Source organism: Battus philenor, unplaced genomic scaffold (genome assembly GCF_028537555.1).
Source record: "Battus philenor isolate CCGP_79_NKW_IND1 unplaced genomic scaffold, ilBatPhil1.0.hap1 SCAF_3, whole genome shotgun sequence".
NCBI lineage: Eukaryota > Metazoa > Arthropoda > Insecta > Lepidoptera > Papilionidae > Battus > Battus philenor.
In genome coordinates this window covers 5,468,351-5,487,054 of record NW_027181693.1, presented here as the reverse complement: position 1 = coordinate 5,487,054, position 18,704 = coordinate 5,468,351, and the positions used below count along the sequence as shown (strand labels likewise).

General features: G+C 39.1%; 1 protein-coding gene across 2 annotated transcripts in view; it reads right to left on the bottom strand.

Annotated features, from left to right (window-relative positions):
* Window positions 1-87: 87 nt before the first annotated feature.
* Window positions 88-18,704, bottom strand: part of Utx (Utx histone demethylase) — a 33,878-nt gene continuing 15,261 nt past the window's right edge. Inside the window, exons 5-12 of one of the 2 annotated variants that reach the window (XM_068770353.1) lie at window positions 14,681-14,988; window positions 11,396-11,621; window positions 10,675-10,932; window positions 7,779-7,974; window positions 7,188-7,247; window positions 6,966-7,083; window positions 3,875-4,025; window positions 88-3,127 (exon numbers count right to left, since the gene is read on the bottom strand). In XM_068770353.1, coding sequence (XP_068626454.1) covers window positions 1,597-3,127; window positions 3,875-4,025; window positions 6,966-7,083; window positions 7,188-7,247; window positions 7,779-7,974; window positions 10,675-10,932; window positions 11,396-11,621; window positions 14,681-14,988 — 2,848 coding nt within the window. In that variant the 3' untranslated portion in view covers window positions 88-1,596. The remainder of the gene's footprint in view (window positions 3,128-3,874; window positions 4,026-6,965; window positions 7,084-7,187; window positions 7,248-7,778; window positions 7,975-10,674; window positions 10,933-11,395; window positions 11,622-14,680; window positions 14,989-18,704) is intronic. The other variant, XM_068770354.1, reaches the window with a different exon arrangement.

Here is an 18,704-nt window from a genome sequence, read left to right as displayed (position 1 = left end):
GATAAATGTTTCATTTAGTAACAGATTTTTGTACAAACACACACATGCAGAATTAATTACGTATTAATTATAAAGAATTAAAACACGTTAGTACTTTAATTATTTAATAAAAATGTAATATTACAATATAAACAGTAAGGTCATACATGGCAGTGATGTTATTATTACTTATAAAATACGAAGGTATTTTCTACATAAAATTCGACTCCATCCTCCCATATATCCGTCAAATGCAGCCGAAACAAGTCTTGACACTAGAAATGAATACATTCAACATTGAAATCTCACTAACAAATTCATAAAACTTCGAAGAAACAACCAACAATAGTGTCAAGCCAGTCATTCGGACTACTTACTGGCAACCCTATACATACGCACACTATCCCTTCTATTTTACACCGATCCACAAATAAACAATAATTACGCCTAATTTTCTAAAGCTCAATGACGTTTTATGGACATTGGTTTCATTTTTCGAAATAAATAAATTTTCCGATCCTAAGCATGTGACGCCACCTGTACAAGTGTTGATTGGTTCGAGCGTTTCCCGGTACCGGTTCGCTTATACTCGTATGACATTCTTTGGGACTCAGCAGCACAATTCACCGGACCCTCCTAAAACGCAGGATCTCAATCCGTGCCAAATGCTTACATCTACTATTGGCTATAATGTACTAAATCGAATCAAACTAAAAAAGTCACGACTGACAAAAATAAATAAATACGTTTCTATACAAAAATAACACAATGTGGTGAACACCTGAGCACTTGAGACCAAACGGGTCGACTGTCTGCTTAGCTAACACCATTCCTAGCTAAGTAATTAAAACTATTTCCTATTACACGCGAGACGAGGCCGCCGACGATCACCGGCCAGTCGTCGCCGCCCAATTGACTTTTAATTTTATCATTATCTCTCACAATTACAAAAGTGATCGAGGAGCGTGTATAAACGTTACAAGATATTTCATTATAAAATTACATTTTATCACCAAAATATAAAAATCACAAAGACAACTTCAATATTATATTCACGCCGTGTAGTAAAAATAGATCATTAACTATCGTTCAAATGTCGGTGTTTGGTCAAACATGATGCGGATATAATTGAAGGATCTAGCTAGCATTGTAGTACCAATGTAATGTAACGAATTGCTGGAGAGGGGATTATGTATAAGCTTACACTTATTTACCCATGAACACTACGATTTGAAAACAAATATATCTATATAAAATGATTTCGTCATTTATTTAACGAACGAAGTACCGATCACTCGCACACAAAATAAAACCAGGTACATCGGACGCTCATACAACCGTAAACATAACTGTTTAATTGTAGTGCAATATTTAGAGAGAAAGGGCGCGGAAAGTGATTTATTTTCTACCATTGATCAACGCAAAAAATTGCACAGATTTCCACAGCAGCTACAAATAGTTACATTACGCCAATGAATATTCGAGAATCCATTCGTGAAAAAATACGAAACGCGGGATAAATACGAGATCTGCATTTCAAGCTTTTAACCAGTTTCTACGTTGACATTACTCGGGAATTGTAGAAACGATTGAGTCCTGCAATAGGGCAGGCGGGAATCAGTCCGGAGTAGGCACGAGTGAGGGGATCTGTACAGGCGTGGCGGCGACAGGAGCGGCGCGGTGCAGAGTGAACGCGTCGAACACCTGCGCGAGCTCCTCCGTGTGGTGCTCCTCAAGGCACAAGAAGCCGCTGAGCGTGGGGCTGACGCGGCGCGCGCACGCCAGGCAATGCACCACGTGCCGGCGCTCGTGCTCGCGCACCAGCAGCGCGTGCCACACCTCGCGCTCGCATGCGCCGCAGTAGTGCGAGGCTTCGCCCCGCGCTCGCCCGTGGAACCGGATCGGAACGCCTCGCGCGCGGACCACGTTCAACGTACCGGCCGCCGCCCGTAGCGTCTGCATAAGGCACGTTCTCATCGCACGGTGCAGCCTCGGATCCGACACGCGGATGTTGCGCGCCAGATTCCATGTCAAATGCACCATGGGTACAATCGATTTGAAATTTTGCACTTTGTTCCATTCGTAGCGCTCCAGTGCGAGCGTGTACTGTCGAGCGGTCAGTGGACCTACGTTCCATGCTATGTTGTTGCACCAACCAGTGGCCTGCACCCAGTGTACGCATCCCGCGTTCACCCACACCAGGTCGCCGGGACGCTGCGTGAACCTGTACACGGGCACGCCGTGCGCGCGGAGCTCCTCTGGGTCCGGCCACCACGACCCGTGCAAGTAAGACAAACCGTGACGATCGCACAGTTCCCGCACGCCGCCCCAATACGCGTCAGGCACTCCGAACCACTCGCAATCGCCCGGTCCGATGTTTATGTTAATTGAGCAGAAGTTATTATTCTCTTGATGACCAGGTGTTCTACTGCCAGGCACTTTCATGTACAGTTGGACGGTATTCATTCCGAGGATGACGTGACCGACGTGTGACAACATGTTCGCGGCGGAGGCGACGCGCGCGAACGCAGGGAGCTTTTGTAGTTCGGTCAGTTGTGGGCGCCACTTGCGTTCGTCGGACAAGTCAACGTTGGTGCCGAAGCGAAGCATACGCGCGCTCTTGCGGCGTTTGACCGGACCGCCTGACTCCCGCCCGTCGGAATCTGACAGGGCGCCTGTTGAATGCTGAGGAACGGCACCACGTTCACGCTCCTCTCGTAGGGACTCTTGAAAAGATCCAGCTTGGTACTGCGCGTACTTGCGCACGGTTGTGTGCGATCGGTGCGACGCGCACGCCCACACGCGGCGCCGCCCAGTCGGATCCCAATTTTCATCAGCCGACTGCATTAATTGTGTGCGAACTTCAACCGCGTGATCGGGCCATGCCTCCACTAAAGTCTTCGTTGAGAAGAGGCCGAGATCCAGCTTAAGGGCGGCGGTGAGGCCTCGAACGACAGCGATGGGGTGTTTCAAACAGAAATCTTGCAGCTGTGGCGAGAAGGCGTCGCGCTTAGACTCGACGTAAACAAAGGGCGCGGGCGGTGCAAGCTGCTCGGCGGCCAGGCGCGGCGCCGGCACGGCTGGTGGTTCGGGCGCACCGCACCCGTCGCCCAGCACCGACCACGAAGTCGCGGGGCCCGCGTTCTCCCTATAAAGCAAAAAGTTTTAGAAATGTTCACTTTTTCAAACATATTTTTCATATGTTATAGGCCTTCCTATTTATTTATTGAACGCGGCCACACACTCCGTAGGGATCTTAACATGCCAATGCAAGCCTTATACGGGAATTTCCAAGGAAAGCGAAAACGTAGCCATCCCGAGCATTCCTGGCGACGGACTATAATTGCAAAGGCGGAGCAAATAGGTAAGACTTGAACATATTTAAACCGCGAGGTTTAAGACCGACCGAAATAGTAATACACTGTGGACGTACTCACAGAACACACAAGTAATAGGAAAAGTACACAGAGCGGTCTTTTCGCAAATCGCAATCTCTTTCAGGCAACCCGTGAATGAACTCGATAAAAAAACTTCCCGTTTTTAGGCAATACATAATTCAGATCAGTATGGTACATTACCTATAAGACATTTAACACGTAAATTATCTTGAAGAAAATATTGAGAACCGATTAAACCATGCGAAACGAGTACGTTTTAATAAATTGTGTTACCACATTTCAAGGCAATAGAAATCATTGAAATAATTACAATTCAATAATACAAAAAACCGGCTTCTATAGCAAAGTATATTAATAGCGCGAGCTTAGACGTGTAGACCAATTAAAATTATATGTTTAATTAATTTTTAACTTGCATGATTTTTTTAAATATAATATTGTTTTAGTTTCATTTCAAATTTAACACAATTAATCGTATTTAAAAAGTAGGAACTCACTTGCAAGCGTCGAGTATCTGTTTGGCACTCATGCCTATGTGGAAGGAGACCGGCTTCAGTGGGTCTGTCTTGAGCGGCTCCAGCTTCACCACTGGCTGTCGACCTCCGAGCACTGCCTCGCTTGTACTACTGCCGCTGCTTGCATTTTCTGCTGGAAAATAACCATATAGAGTAACATTTCAGACTTCGAACCTACTTTAGTTAATCCTTTCATTCATCAGCCGACAGACGCGCACCGCATAGCGTAAGCCTCATACAAGATCGTCACAATGATTGGTCTTGCACTACCGACATGCAACGACTTCAAGTCAATTCAATTCAAGTAAAAGATCACAACCACAAAATTCTCCGATTTTAACATATTTAACAAAAACACGGAATATTCGCTTTAGCTTCATACATTAATAATTAAAATATTTAATGACAGATAATTTTATTTTTAAACCAATAAAATATCAATATTGAATAACATTAACTGTGTGATATGTAAAACATACTAAAACGCGTTTTCATAATTCCCCTGTTGCCTTGTGACAGTGATTGACAGATCATTTTACGTAAAAATATTTTGTTTTTGGTGTTTAAAAATCTTACCGATTTGCATGTTTAAAAAAACACTGTCATTACTATATTTACAGGTTAGACTTAAATTTTGTAAATAAATATATTTTTGGCTTGATTAAAAGTGAATGTAAAGCACAAATTTTCACAATCTTGTATGCGTTTATTACATAAAAAGGTTGAGTGATTTCCGTAATGTTAAAATTGATAACATTAAAAAATTAAAACTTGAGTAGAGTTAAAAGCTAAAGCGTCGCGTTAAGCAGGACGTTCACACCTGTAGTGCCTTTCAAACCGGAACGAATAAATCTTATTAAGGCAAATTAATATTTTGTTGGAAGTAAATGTAATTGTTGTGGGTAATCCCGGCGTAATTAAATGATATATTAACATTTTATAATAATAGTGGCAAACAGAACAATTAAAATAATATAACGGTCTAAATGGGTAAATTTCACTGGGTGGGAAAAAAATCTTAAAAGGAGTCGTTTTTGTTTGTGCTTTTTTTTTATTTGCTAAAAAACCATAATAAAGCAATGTCGCGAAGACGCAGAATTTAAAAAAAAAAGTAAAATTTTAAATAAAACATTGGTAAGTTGGTATTTGTAGTAATTGGTAAGTGCTGTTCAAATATCTTCACTATGATTATAATCTGAATCCGTTATTTAGACGATTTTAACCTAAAGTTGGAAATATTAGCTTATTATAAAAACAACCATGGTATCGAAAAATTTACAGAAATGAAAGAAAATGTAAAAGGGTCCAGGTGTTAGTCATTATGGAATAATTGTTTTTATCAAAAATTCCGAGAAAGATAAATTTTACTTTGTTTTTAGAGACTTGCTAATGTTCAAGTAGAGACCTTCAACTATAGTTCTTTTTGATAATTTCTCTTTTGTTATTGAAGAATACCGCCTACTCAAATTCTTGGTTTAGACCAAGAATTTGATTTGAACTATTTAGATAGTAAAGTATGCTGAATTTGCTGAATATACATTCATTAGATAACAAATGTTTAATATATTTACTACTACCCTTCAAGCGATGGACGACTGCTCTATTGTATAGTTTCGAAGATTTTAACGCTGTTAGCCATAGGGCTTTTACAGCTTCGTCTGACATGAGTTTACGGAGCGAAAGGGTCCGTGAACTTAACTTTACGACTCCATTTTGGGCACAAGTATCTTATAGAGATTCCACAACTCGCAGTTTATGGCGTATAGTATGGTTAGAAGAGTATCGAAGGTAAAAAGGAAAATATAACATTACAAAACAAATGGCCAGATATAGATAACTTGAACTGACTATATATTTCGATAAATTTTTTTTTTTTTGTTTCTGAAGGCTAAGCCCTACTCATTGCAATCATTCGTTAGTTGGTTAGTTGGCTTGTTTCGGTGAGGATTTACCGGTTCTTCTTTAGACATGGAACCGCGGACTTTCTGGCTATTTAAAATACCTAAAATACCTTTCTCGGGATTGACAGATTACTTTACTGTTTATGGTTCGACTGCCGCGATAGCACAGCGCTCAGATTACGTTGATCCATAATTCTAAGGGGCTTAGCTCCTCGCTCTAAACACTTGCTACTTTTAAAAACCCTTTTAAGGTACAGGACCACAATTCTTAGGAAATCCATCTAATTGTTAATGATCTATAACTCTTGTTTATAAGAGATATCTGTCCTCGTCGACCACGTTTGATTGCAACCTTTTGAACCGTGACAACCTAACAAAATAATATTTAATGGAATCAGGCGTTATTTTGCGGAAGTCTATCCTAAGTCAGAAAAGGACCAATATTTAGCCACTTCCGCACATGCAGTGGTAGTCGTGCAACAAAGTGCACCGCCCACCAGCCCGTTGATAAATGCGCATGCGGCAAACAATGCGAATTACACAACTACCACCGTTAAATCACTCAACACGTGTTCAACAAATAAAATAATAACAATTACAAACATAATAGAACTAATAATGTGATAAATGTATATTCCCGCTTCCTACCAAACGACACCAATAATACCAATAATGAACGAAGGACCTAAAAATAACAAGAGGAAAGAACGTGACCTTTTCCCGTTTACGTAAACTAAACATGTGTATACAAAAATTGGTTATAAGCGTAAAAGCTTTAACACCTATTTCCAATCACCATGTATAAAGTGATCATTATAAAATATTTAACATGAACTCATTTCTTTTGGTATGCGACAGGCCAATCTCTTCTGGCAGTACATAGTCTAATGAGACAGATAGTGAACAATAATTAATTAAAAGTTTATAACGACACGAATTTCGAAAAGGCTTTCTTACCATTATGTTATTTTTTATTACTGAAATCATTAATTTTTGGATATAATGTACTATACATTAATTGACAACAAGAAGCTTTTAACCTGTAAAGCTTTCATACCCCTATAACAAGTCACCATTTAAACTTATTTTCAATCACGCAGGAATTCCTAAAATATGAACGGATATGTAGGTCAATAAACCCATCAGATATATAATGATGTAAAAGAACTTACTCGCAGCGGGCTCCTTTTTGATGTCGGGCTGAGAGTCTGAGAAACGTTTCAGCAAATCTTCCGCAAGCGACTCCGCGCTCTCGCCGCCACTGGCACTGCTACCTTCCGTTTTCGTCACCTACACAAAAAAAAAGTTAGTTATAATTAATGTTTATTTGTGATAATTTTATTTGCAATACCTGCCGCCATTTTGGAAGGGATGGAAGGGGAATATATACAAACCGTACGCGCTCTTGCCGCTTGAGCTAGCCTGTATTGCGACAATAACTGTTGCATCAGTACCTGGAAGAAAATGTTTATATTTATTTCCATAAATATATATAAAGGGACATAACATAATACTTATTACACAAATATACGTACGTAACCCGTCATCTCAAATTTAACATGTTACTAGACAAATATAATTATATCATACTATTTCAGCATTATAACTACAAAAAAATAAATAAAAATCTTTTCTTGTGTTTACCCTCACACGTTGTGTAACGTTGTGTAAGACGTAATAACTCAACAATTACTGTTTAGATATTAAAATTAATATAAAACACACAAAAACTAACTCGCTTACTTTGTTAAGAAGATTTAATAAAGTTTCCTCATATTTGGCAAAGCGGGCCAGATTATAACTAAAGTTATTCACAATTATTTCTAATCGGAAAATGAAACTGTTACGCAAGCTGTGCACGACGTAAGGCGATAACAAAAGAATTTCCCGATAAGAAACACATTAATCACTTTTTCTACTACAAGTAGTACTACAAAAGATAGCAAAGCCGATATCGAACGCTGATAGAGTGTGGTTAGATATACTTGTTGCTGTGGCGAAAGGTTGTGCGAGTTCCTTTGCAGATACTGAAGTGTTTGCAGCTGCTGGTGGTTGAGCGGAGGAGGGTCCTCTGTCCTCTTGCCAGGGTACGGAGGAGGTGCGGCTTTGGGAGCTCGGGAGGACATTTCCGCCGAAATTGGCAAGTTCCATGCTTCCTCTATTGAAGGCAACTGACGCCGTCTGTGAAGCAAACATGATCGCGAACTTTTAGCACGAATTATATAATGAACGTGAAATATATTTATTTATCTAACATTTTTTCTCAGAACTCTGACAATATCTTTTAGGTAGTATTCATAAATGTTTTAGAAATATCCATAAAATACAAGTTGTTATTGTAATATTCAAGTCTATGTATATTATTATGTATTAATTTGCTAATTGCCTTTTGATAATTAAACAATTCTTCAATAATATTAATATACACTTTTTTACATTATATTTTGTTTATTATAACAAAGCTACGAAAGATTAATTTAATTAAATATCTGTAAAAATGTACATCTCGTGTGAACTGATCAGGGTCAGTAAGAACTATCATAGCCCCGTTAATAATCCTTGAAATAAGCTTACATCAGCAAGATACTTTAATGCAATTACATCGCAGAAGCTAACGTATTCGCCGACCCAGTTTCTTACTGGACCGTGTGAATATAGTACAACGGAAGCACTAGCACTTGCAAACGGATGATTCAACGGATAGTCACTGTGGCATTGAAAAGGACGACGCCATTGGCAGTCCAATCGACGTACTTACTCATTTGTCATCGCCGGTACCCGTGATGCGTGAAGAACTGTCCGTCGCCTTGACAACGCGCTTTATTCCATAATTAATCTTGTTGCTACAAACGTATTGATACTTCGAGATACGTCACTCTAACGTACCTATAGTATCAACATAGAAATTATTTATATACTCATGCGAGTCATTGTCACGTACTTTACCAGCGAGCGCGTGCCTTATACGTCAACACTACAAATATATGACGATTATGCTGAACACTAAAACACTATTTAAACAATTAAATCATAGATTTGATTTATGATATATGTTAAACTAGAAATTAAGGCTTCCATTCATTTCTTTTTGCATGAAAATGAAAGCCTTTTAAACTTTATTGAAACTAAACGTTCATAGTGTAACATTGTGTTTTAGTTTTATAATTTTTCTATATTTCGTGGAATACGATGAATAGAGTTATAAAAACTAATCCCAGATGCAATCAATACTTTATTGTTTACGTTTAATTAAGACTAAAAATTGACTAGAACAAATTTCTATATTCGCGTCATATCGATTTTCTGTTCCTTGTATAAAATAACATGTAACGATGCTTAATTATGATCCTATATAGACAATTTTCACAGTGGAGATAAGTTATAAAGCATTGACAACAAAATCTTGAAGAAATAAGCGACAATTTTTTTCCAAAAGTGACAAAACAGTAACGGCAGAACTGTACCCTAGCATTTTGCGTTTGCCTGTTGTTTTGACCACATTTCTACAGGGCAACGCGTCAGCGCACTTGGGCAAACAAACAACCGAGTATTTAACCTTGGCAAGTGTGCAAATCCTTCTTACAGTCCCGAATCCGCTTGATTTTCATTTATTGTTTTAAAAGTAAAAGTAATACTTCATCAAATACGTTTTGATGTCGAAAAAGTGTTCCAAAACGCTTTATAAATAAAAGTCCAATAGGGACCAACTGCTTCTCCGGATGTTTTTACTAGAGACAACGGTATAAATATTGTAAAGAGGACTATTTTGAAAAACAATAAATCGATATTAATTTGATTTTTGGTATTCTAAAAACTTTCAGTCTTACCCTATTGTAAGTAATTCTGTGTCTTTGTGATCTAATTTCTGGCAATTGAATCGTTTGCTACCTTTAAAATTCTATACAAATACAGCATGAACGAGGTTAAATAAAATTTTAATCTCCTGTGGTATTTAGATTCTAAAATTTTTAGCGAAAACATATTCACTATAAATGAAAGTTTTGGTCCCGCCCAGGTATTCAAAGAATTTTATATTGAAGTATTAAGTTTGGCGTTCAAAAGGTAGTTAACATAACTAAAATGTAAAACATATTCTATTGTTTAATATGAATTAAAACAATTTGTATTATATTACGATTGCGACTGCCGATTGCTTAGTAGTAATCAGATTGAAAACTAAAACTGATGATTTTGTTTTAACGCGATAAAATGCGGCATTAGCGACTAAATGATGTCTCGAAACATAATCTCATATAATTTAACTGTTACATACAAGTAATCAATTTGAATTGGTAATGTTAGTACTTTATACGATAAGTGACAACATCGCGCGTATAACAGTTCGCATGCAAACAATGAAAAGAACAAAGAGTCTCTGATAAAACTGCGTCACACAAACGCATAAACCACATCACTTGTTTACAAAGTTGATGTTCACAAAGGTTTATGAATATGTATTCCCGACCTCGCTACTGCAAATATTTTCATTATAACTTTAATAAATAATATACCGCAATGTCCTTCATCGGTGTGTGTTGACAAATGATGACACATACTTACGGAGACATGGTCGCTTATAGTGGACTTTTAAAAAAAGGGTCGGGTCACCCAGAGAGCTACGAAGAGAGCTATGCTCGAGTCTACGCTGTGAGATTAATCTGAAATGACGAGATCCGCAAAAGAATCAAGGTCACCGAGAAAGAATAGCGTTCCGGAAGTGGTTGTGGGCAAAGCACATCGATCTTACAACCGACGGCTGTTGGAGCGACAATGCACCAGTAGACGTGAATAGGACCTCCACTAGGTGCATCGGCTAAATAGTTACGGTGGGCGTCTATCGGCCGATACGATTATGAACAGATGTTATGTCCAGACACTCACTTGCCAGTAACGGAGGGCATAGGCGCATGCGCCAGATGCGCGCGTAGGAAGGCGAGCCGCTGTCTAAGCGGCGCGTGCGCTGCGACAGCGGCGGAACCACCGTTGCTGTAGCAAGCAAAGGCATCGCGCGCCATCTGGCAGCTCTCATACAAGCTGCCGAGGTTCGTCCACGCCGCCGAGTGGCCCTTGTCGAGCTGCACGGCGCAAATGTAAGCTTGTAACGCGTCCATCGGCTGGTTCTGCTGCTGGTACAGTACACTGTCGACAAAAATATCGCTACAATCGCAGTAAGATTCGTAAGATATTTTATATACAGGGGGTATATTCATAATAACCTCCTCTTTTACTAATTTTGTGAATTTGTCTCTAATCAGTATCATCGCATCTAGCTTTTCTAAGCACATACAGTTTTACTCATGATTACAATATTTCATCGTTAAGTATATTAAAAAAATGTATCGGAATTTCTCTTGCGCTAGCTTGCAGCGAGGGGCGTTCACTTACAAGGTGTTCAGACGATTTTCTTAAGGTCTTAGAAAGAAGCTGGATACTGGCTGCTTCCAATTGATTCTATAGGAAATCTATGTGAGGAGACTATGTCCAGCTGTAGGAATAATGATGATCAAGAAATCAAAATAACGTAACGTACCGTATTCGTTAAGTATATTTGGCACCGTTATGTAAAATAAATCAAAGTCGAAAATGAGGATTAGTTACATACCCAATAGAGCACCACGTGTCAGCATTGCCTTCAGATTTTTCGACGGAATTCCTGTAGGCGATGAAGGCGTCATGCACCTTGCCTTGTGCGGCGAAGCAACGGCCCAAGAGATATAGGCCAGCGCCCGAGTCCGGCTCGGCCGCCACAGCGCGCTGTAGGCACCACACGGCGGCCCGGGCTCTTGCTGGCGCCTCTCCCAAAGACACGCAACGGTGGTACAGCCAGCCTATTCAACGACTTTAAATTAAACTATAACTTTAAAGGATTACTTCATCATTATCACATCAGCAGATACACGCCTTCTGCAAGGCATGTGGCTCCCCCAAAGATCGCCACTATGGGAAGTTTTGCGCATCCTTAGCTATGTCATCAGTCCACCCAGAGGGCCTACTCATGACGCGCCTACCTATTCGTTGTCGCCTCTCGAGAACTTATCGTTATTATCAATTTTCGATTGCACGAGCAATGTGCTGCCTACGGCCACTTCAGACGAGCAATTCTTCGATCTCATCATTGGTCACCTTGATTCTATAGCAGATCTAATTTCAAATTCGATTTCGCAATGAAGTTCCGAGCAAAGTCCTCTATACTACTCTCTAGGCAAGCTTGAAAAGCGAGCTATATCCTATTTCATAGTAATAAGGTTATATCTTGACCGATTCAATTATGGTGAAATCACACTTCCAAATATACAAATTGCTTCAGTTATTCCTATTTCTCAACAGCAATATTCTTAGAAGGCAATGGATGTCAACGATTAAGCCCGCGTAAATGGCTCAACATCCGTTGAACTCTGTGCTCGCCTATCGCCGTAAAACACGTTTAGTTACTATGACGTGTGCAGGGATGCGACCACATGCTTTCATTTCCGACCGACAACAGCAACATCGCCTTAAAAAGCAAGAAAACTAGTTTCTTAGACATGTTTCTCGTCCACAATAAGGTATGTTATTTATTTCGATTGCCGGCGGGCACTGTGATGGATTGTATTAAGTCATATCGTCGGATCACGTTTGCGTCTATTCGCCTCGGACGATGAAATAGGATATTTTTTATTCTTCCAGATGAATTACAGCTGATCTGTATTGTGCAACAGAATGAGTACATGTGCCACCTATCATTTCATATTTGCAATACGATCACCTAATGTTAATAATAATACCTATGTAAAGGTTGATTGGTTATAGGTATGAAAAAGCTTTAAAAGAGTGAATGAATATATAGCTCATAGGTCAGCAAAAACTTAAAGCAAGCATATTCCAAGCAACTTGTACAGTTTTATGAAGGAGTAAAGAAGAGTTAAAAAATAAAAAGAAACGTGAAAAAATTTATGTAAAAATAGTCTTTGTCATCAACAATGAACGGGACCATTTAAAATTAAAAAAAAAACCTCCTGAAATCCTTCTTTTTAACTATATCATCATTGCGTTATTTATTACTTCTGAAGCCATAGATTTTAGAAAGCGCCATACATTAATTTACAGTGAAATTTATGTCTACAACATTTACTGCTTTAAAATTGTACACCAATTACCTGTATATAGCCTTACCTATCATATAAAGTTTTATATTTGACGCATTATTGCATTTGCGATTGTCACCTTGTATCGTTTGATAATTACCCGCAGTAATATCATTGACTACAATGCCCATTATAACGAATCCAATTACAATTGCTCGCGCAGAAAATCAGACATGAGTAGTTAATACCTGTCGTCGTAGTCGTTGTTTAATATACACAGCCATTGTATATTGCTATAAGCCTTCCCTAAATTTATCTATGGGGAGATATACCACATTGGCCACGATTGGCAGGCAGGTTGGCGTATGATGGTACACAGTAGACGCTGCTGCCCATACTCTGGAAACTTGTTTGTGAGAAGTGACATTCCTATATAACTCTCGAATCAAACCCGAGATCTACGATCGCAAGTCTCCGTCCTCTACCGCTACACTATGATACCTATAGATTTCTATTAAATGTTTTCTATAATGAAGACCTTTGAGTAACAATATACTTTAGATCTATAGGTTAATAAATTTGGTACAAATAATACATCAGAGATCGTTAAATAAATTTTTGTTACGTATTATTTTTTATTATTAGATATGGCTGCCATTGAAACAATATGCAAAGGACGGGCGTAGGCCACACAAGGGCAATACTGAGGACAGGTCAAAAGTCTCATTACTTTCCAGACAAAACACAATTTATTTTATCGAGTGTATATTATAGCTTTTTTAAGTTAAAAATAGAAATTGATATTTTAATTAATAGTATTTACCAAGTTTTTTCACGGTCAAGAATAGTGTAACAGTATCAATACTTAACAATAGCATATTCAACTGCATATCCATACAGACATAGTAGGTAATTTAGTATATATTAGGAGACGAGAATAAAAAAATAATTCATTGAATAATAATAATATTTGCAACTTATTTTAATGTAACTCAATAGAGGAATATCAATTGGCCGTCCTTTTCTCGCATGCCCTGTTTGCGGTGTTGTTAATATAAACAATATAAATTCCATTTACCGTCAGTTGGTACTAACTCTGGTCTATATTTTGCCATAGCACGTGCAAAATATGCAATGATCTCAATGCTTAGTAGCCTGGTATTGATATTTCTGGTTAATCGCTATGCAAGTTCCGATAAGAAGCATTGACATGTTTGCTAGATAAAGTTAAATAATGAGTTTTTGCAATAGATGATATATGTATATATCATAGGTTTTATGTCCAATTTACTGTTCTTTGGTCTATCCATCCTCATGTACACAAAGTATATGTAGGTTAACGGGCGAGGTACAATTGTGCAAGATTAACTTTACTTTAACTTTACTTATTTTTCATGTTCTTATTTGAAATATTAACTTTACGGCTTACGAAGCACGTAATCCAGCTAACGCTGGCAGAAGAATAATTCTACTAGCCTTCTGGATTGTCTTAAACACAGCTTGTCGTTCGTCACCCCATTGAAGAATTTCTTGATGAACCGTCATATATTTTCCTGCATGTATAACTATAAGAGTTTAATTATTTCCCAAAGATCTCTATGATGAACCGGTCTTACGCATGCCGTATCCAGCCCGTGATCTCAACTATGCAGTTTCTACCTGGTGCCTATCCAATTCCAATTGTACCTTATAAATATTGCGAATGTTATACACACATTAAATAAGGTACATCTGAATATTTCATTGTTATAACGTCCATTATACTAATTTAAAAGATTTATTTCTGGTGTGCTTGTCTAAATAAATAAATAAATAAAACTTACCTAACTGCCTGCAGACGTCGGCCTTCAAGGAGGATGACAGCTGCGGCTCCTTCAACAAGCGCTCGTAGGCGTCCCTCGCCGCCTTCCTAAGTCCCCGGGCTTCTAATAAGTGTGCGGCGTGGAAGCTGAGCTCCAAGCGAGTGAAGGTGGCGTCCTGGTGCGGCGCGAGGCGGGCTCGCCGGAAGTGCACCGCGGCGGCGGCCCAGTGCCGACGCGCCTTGAACATGAGCGCCAGCCGCAGGTGTGCGTCCGCCGCGCGGGAGAAGCCCGGCGACACATACAGCGCCATCTGCAGCGCCCGCGTTGCCCTGGCGCAAACCAACCACCATCGAACAACGCCCTTACCATAACACTATTAACTCCTTGCGAATCCTCTCTGTCGTCTGTCCACCTCGTATAATTAATTTTGTATAGTATACCTATGTAAGGGAATAACAACAATTTTTGCGAATGCTTACAACGCAGTTGTAAGCTTTTGAGGTTTTAAAAAATCATTCAAACCCAGCGTACTACAATGTTCATCTACTTGTTGATCGCTTATTCATAAATTAATCGCGCGTACAATTAATCGAATTGAATTGAACAAACGAATTGTTAATATGGCACTGGAATACCCGATCTGTATCTCTATAGTGCTAGCAGTTCACGTACATACGTTTATTTATTAATCAACACACTTACATACGTAAATAAAATTAATAGCCGTGTCAAATTGCTATACATAATGTACTTATTATTGCTTCAGTGTCTACACTTTAATAAACATATAACCAATTCAAAACTTTTCGTCCAAATTAAAAAAAATCTTTTGTTAGGTAAATTTCTAAAGATTTAAAAAAAAAAACTAGTTTTATACAACATAACAACGGGTACCCAAACGTGCGCAGGACAGATGAAAAAGCGTAAAAGCCTTTTTTTGCACCGCAGTCTTAAGAAGCGACATTGGAACCAAGCATCGAACAAAGAAAGTTTTTTTCTTCATTTTAATTCTGAAATCTGTCAGAGCATCTTTTATAAAACTGCAAAGAATGAATTGTAGCTATATGAAAATGTAAATATTGTTCGAAAATAGTATTACATTTATTACATGGAAAATTATGAATGAGTGGTTATTTAGGTTCTGGGATATGTGAAAGTCATTCATGCCTCCGGTCTCATCAGGTGTCTGTGAGGGCGTAAACCGAAATTCAAATTAAAAAATTCTTTAGTCTCTTGTTGACATCAAGTGGAGTGTACCACCTGTTCGGATGAAATGTCTCAGGGCTGAGAAGAGCAAGCGAAGAAAGCTAGCAGCCGAGTGGACCGCCAGTCAGAAAAGATTGAAGACGTTTGCAACATTGGCATGGTTTGAGCGCATCACCGGAGCGTAACGTCACCGATGCGCCCGCGGGGTCGATGACCGTCTGAGGCACGTCCGTGCAATCGATCGGACGATGCAATACAACGTCTAGACAACGATCGCGGTCCAAAACTGACGCCTATGCCGCTTTTATTTAGATGACCTCCGCTGACATTTGCGAAACAAAGAAAAGAGACAGGTGGCGTCCGGTACACCCAGATACTGACAACTAAAATTAAATGATACACGCATACAGGCGCACGCCGAGCACACGGGCCGACGAGAGCTTTCACCCGCTACGTCCGATACGCCCGCTGTGCATGATACGCCCAATATCGTTTCTTACAGCCATTGTTTGAACAACGCGCCACCACATGGAGAGTTGTCACGCAATATATAAAAGGTGTAACAAATTCCTAGCAACGACGACTCCCCTTTCGAATGTAAAAATCCGCGCAATCAATGACAACTTGAAAGAAACTTCTGTATTTAAATATACAAATGATGCCAAATACTTTTGGATAAATAACATCAATAAAAATTTATTTTCCCACGGAGTAAAAGAATAGAGTCTTAATACCATTTAAAGAATCATTCAATCATTTAAAACCAAAGTAAGGCTTAAAGTACATATTCATTTTATACAATACATCAATGGTGCTTTTATACTTCACATCCATATTGTACTGATAAGCAACATGATACAAGGCGCGGTTTTGGAGGCGATAACAAAAAATATTTTTCAATGAATCGTTTTAAAAAACCTTACAATTTTTAAACGTAAAATACGTTGCAAAAAGATCTGTGTGTGCAACAATCACATTAGAATGATGTGACTTGAAATATAAATTGCTACTAAAGAACGTCGAAAATACATATGAACCACACAAGGGTAATAACCTCGACCAAGGCACGAAGACAAAGTAAAAATAAATCGCAATCTCGTTAAAAAAACATCCACAACATCCTAAATACATTATAATTACGTTAATTAAATGCTTCGCGAGTCGATAGAACTCGTTATTTAAATGCGCGACGAAGAAACGACTTTACCTGCTCGCCGAAAGACGAGGACCTATTATCAACGAAGGCAGGTAACAAAATTTCGGGTACAACCCTATTCATACATTCCGGGATAAGTTTTTATCATTTGTTATACAAACTCGCAGCGGAAAACAAACAATACGCGTTTATATTGAGTAGTATGTATAGTCGAACATCTGTCCCGATATTAATACCACAAAGCGGAATGAAATCGAGGCACTGCCACAATCGACCATGACGGAAATATAATGTTTACTGCTGCTAGAAAGCGCACAGTGAATGAGGAAGTGCGGAACGTGTAGGCGATTCAGTTTAGCAATGAGCTAGGTACCGCGGGGGTGCGTCGGCGGGGGAGGCACCGCCATGAGGCAGCCCGCTCTGACCTAGTTATGCGCACTCGCGCCGGCTCAAGGACGGATCGACCGCTATTTATAGAGTTCATTCGACGTTCGTCATAGCACCGCTAGCACTTTACATAACTGAAGTAAGCTGTTACTATGTGCGCCGGCACGTGATTCGAAACGGTCGATACCGAGCAACGAGTCGCACGAAGCGGCGACGCTTTCCCACGGAGACCACTAGCTAAAGGGGAACGTAAAATTTGCAATAATAATAACCTACTTCCCCGTTGGCGCGAGGGATGCACGAGATTGACCAGGTCACAGCGTCTACGAGGTCAATGTTGACGCTGTGTTGCCACAACAATCTTCTAAAAATATACAGTGTTTAGTTTTAGTTTGTTTTATAGATTATACACGTGAGTATTATTAAAATATCTCTTATGCGGATACTATATGGAACCGTGATGCAACGATACGATGCTCCGAGCCTGCAATTCACCCGACAACATTGCATCACGGCCTTGGCTCCACGGCAACTGAATGCAATGCAACGTATACTGTTATATTCTTATACTTGCAAGCTTCATTTATTGTAACGATACTAGTTTCTGTTTACAATGCTGATCGCCGTCTGTCGATATGCAAACAAGTCTATAAACAAAGCATTCATAACGTCATTGTTAAATTCAAACATTGATCATAAAGAATCGGATTTTTTAAACAAAATTAGTCAGTTTTTAAGACATTCAGTAAGTTTATTTAAGTAGACAGAATTTGAATTGCTTATTTGTTGTGAACTGAGCCGCTAAGGAATGTGCTTCTAACAAAGTCCGAGCTAAATCCAAAACGCCGGACGGTGACCGACGGCTGCGTGTTGCACAAAATTGATAATGAGCGGGCGAGGGCTCTTTTATCGCTGGCGTCATTCTAGTTGACCTACTTTCATCCTATTCGATGTCAGCCACTTATACATAACCTATACGATGTTAGTGTCCACTTGATATCAATAAACTATAAATTTCTATAACACACTTCTACATTGATTGGGATAATGACCAAACATATGGATGATATTTAGGACAGCTCATGAATCAACTATTCAGGATTATATGTATACCTATATAAGCTATTTTAGCTATTTACTGTAAGTTTGAACACACATCTCAATGCTGATCATACTGACATAATCTTTATATATTTTTAGTAAAAACTTACAATATTTGGTATAAATTACATTTCTATTGAATAATATCCAAAATGATTTAACGAATATCTTTTACAGCATAGAAAAACTGACATA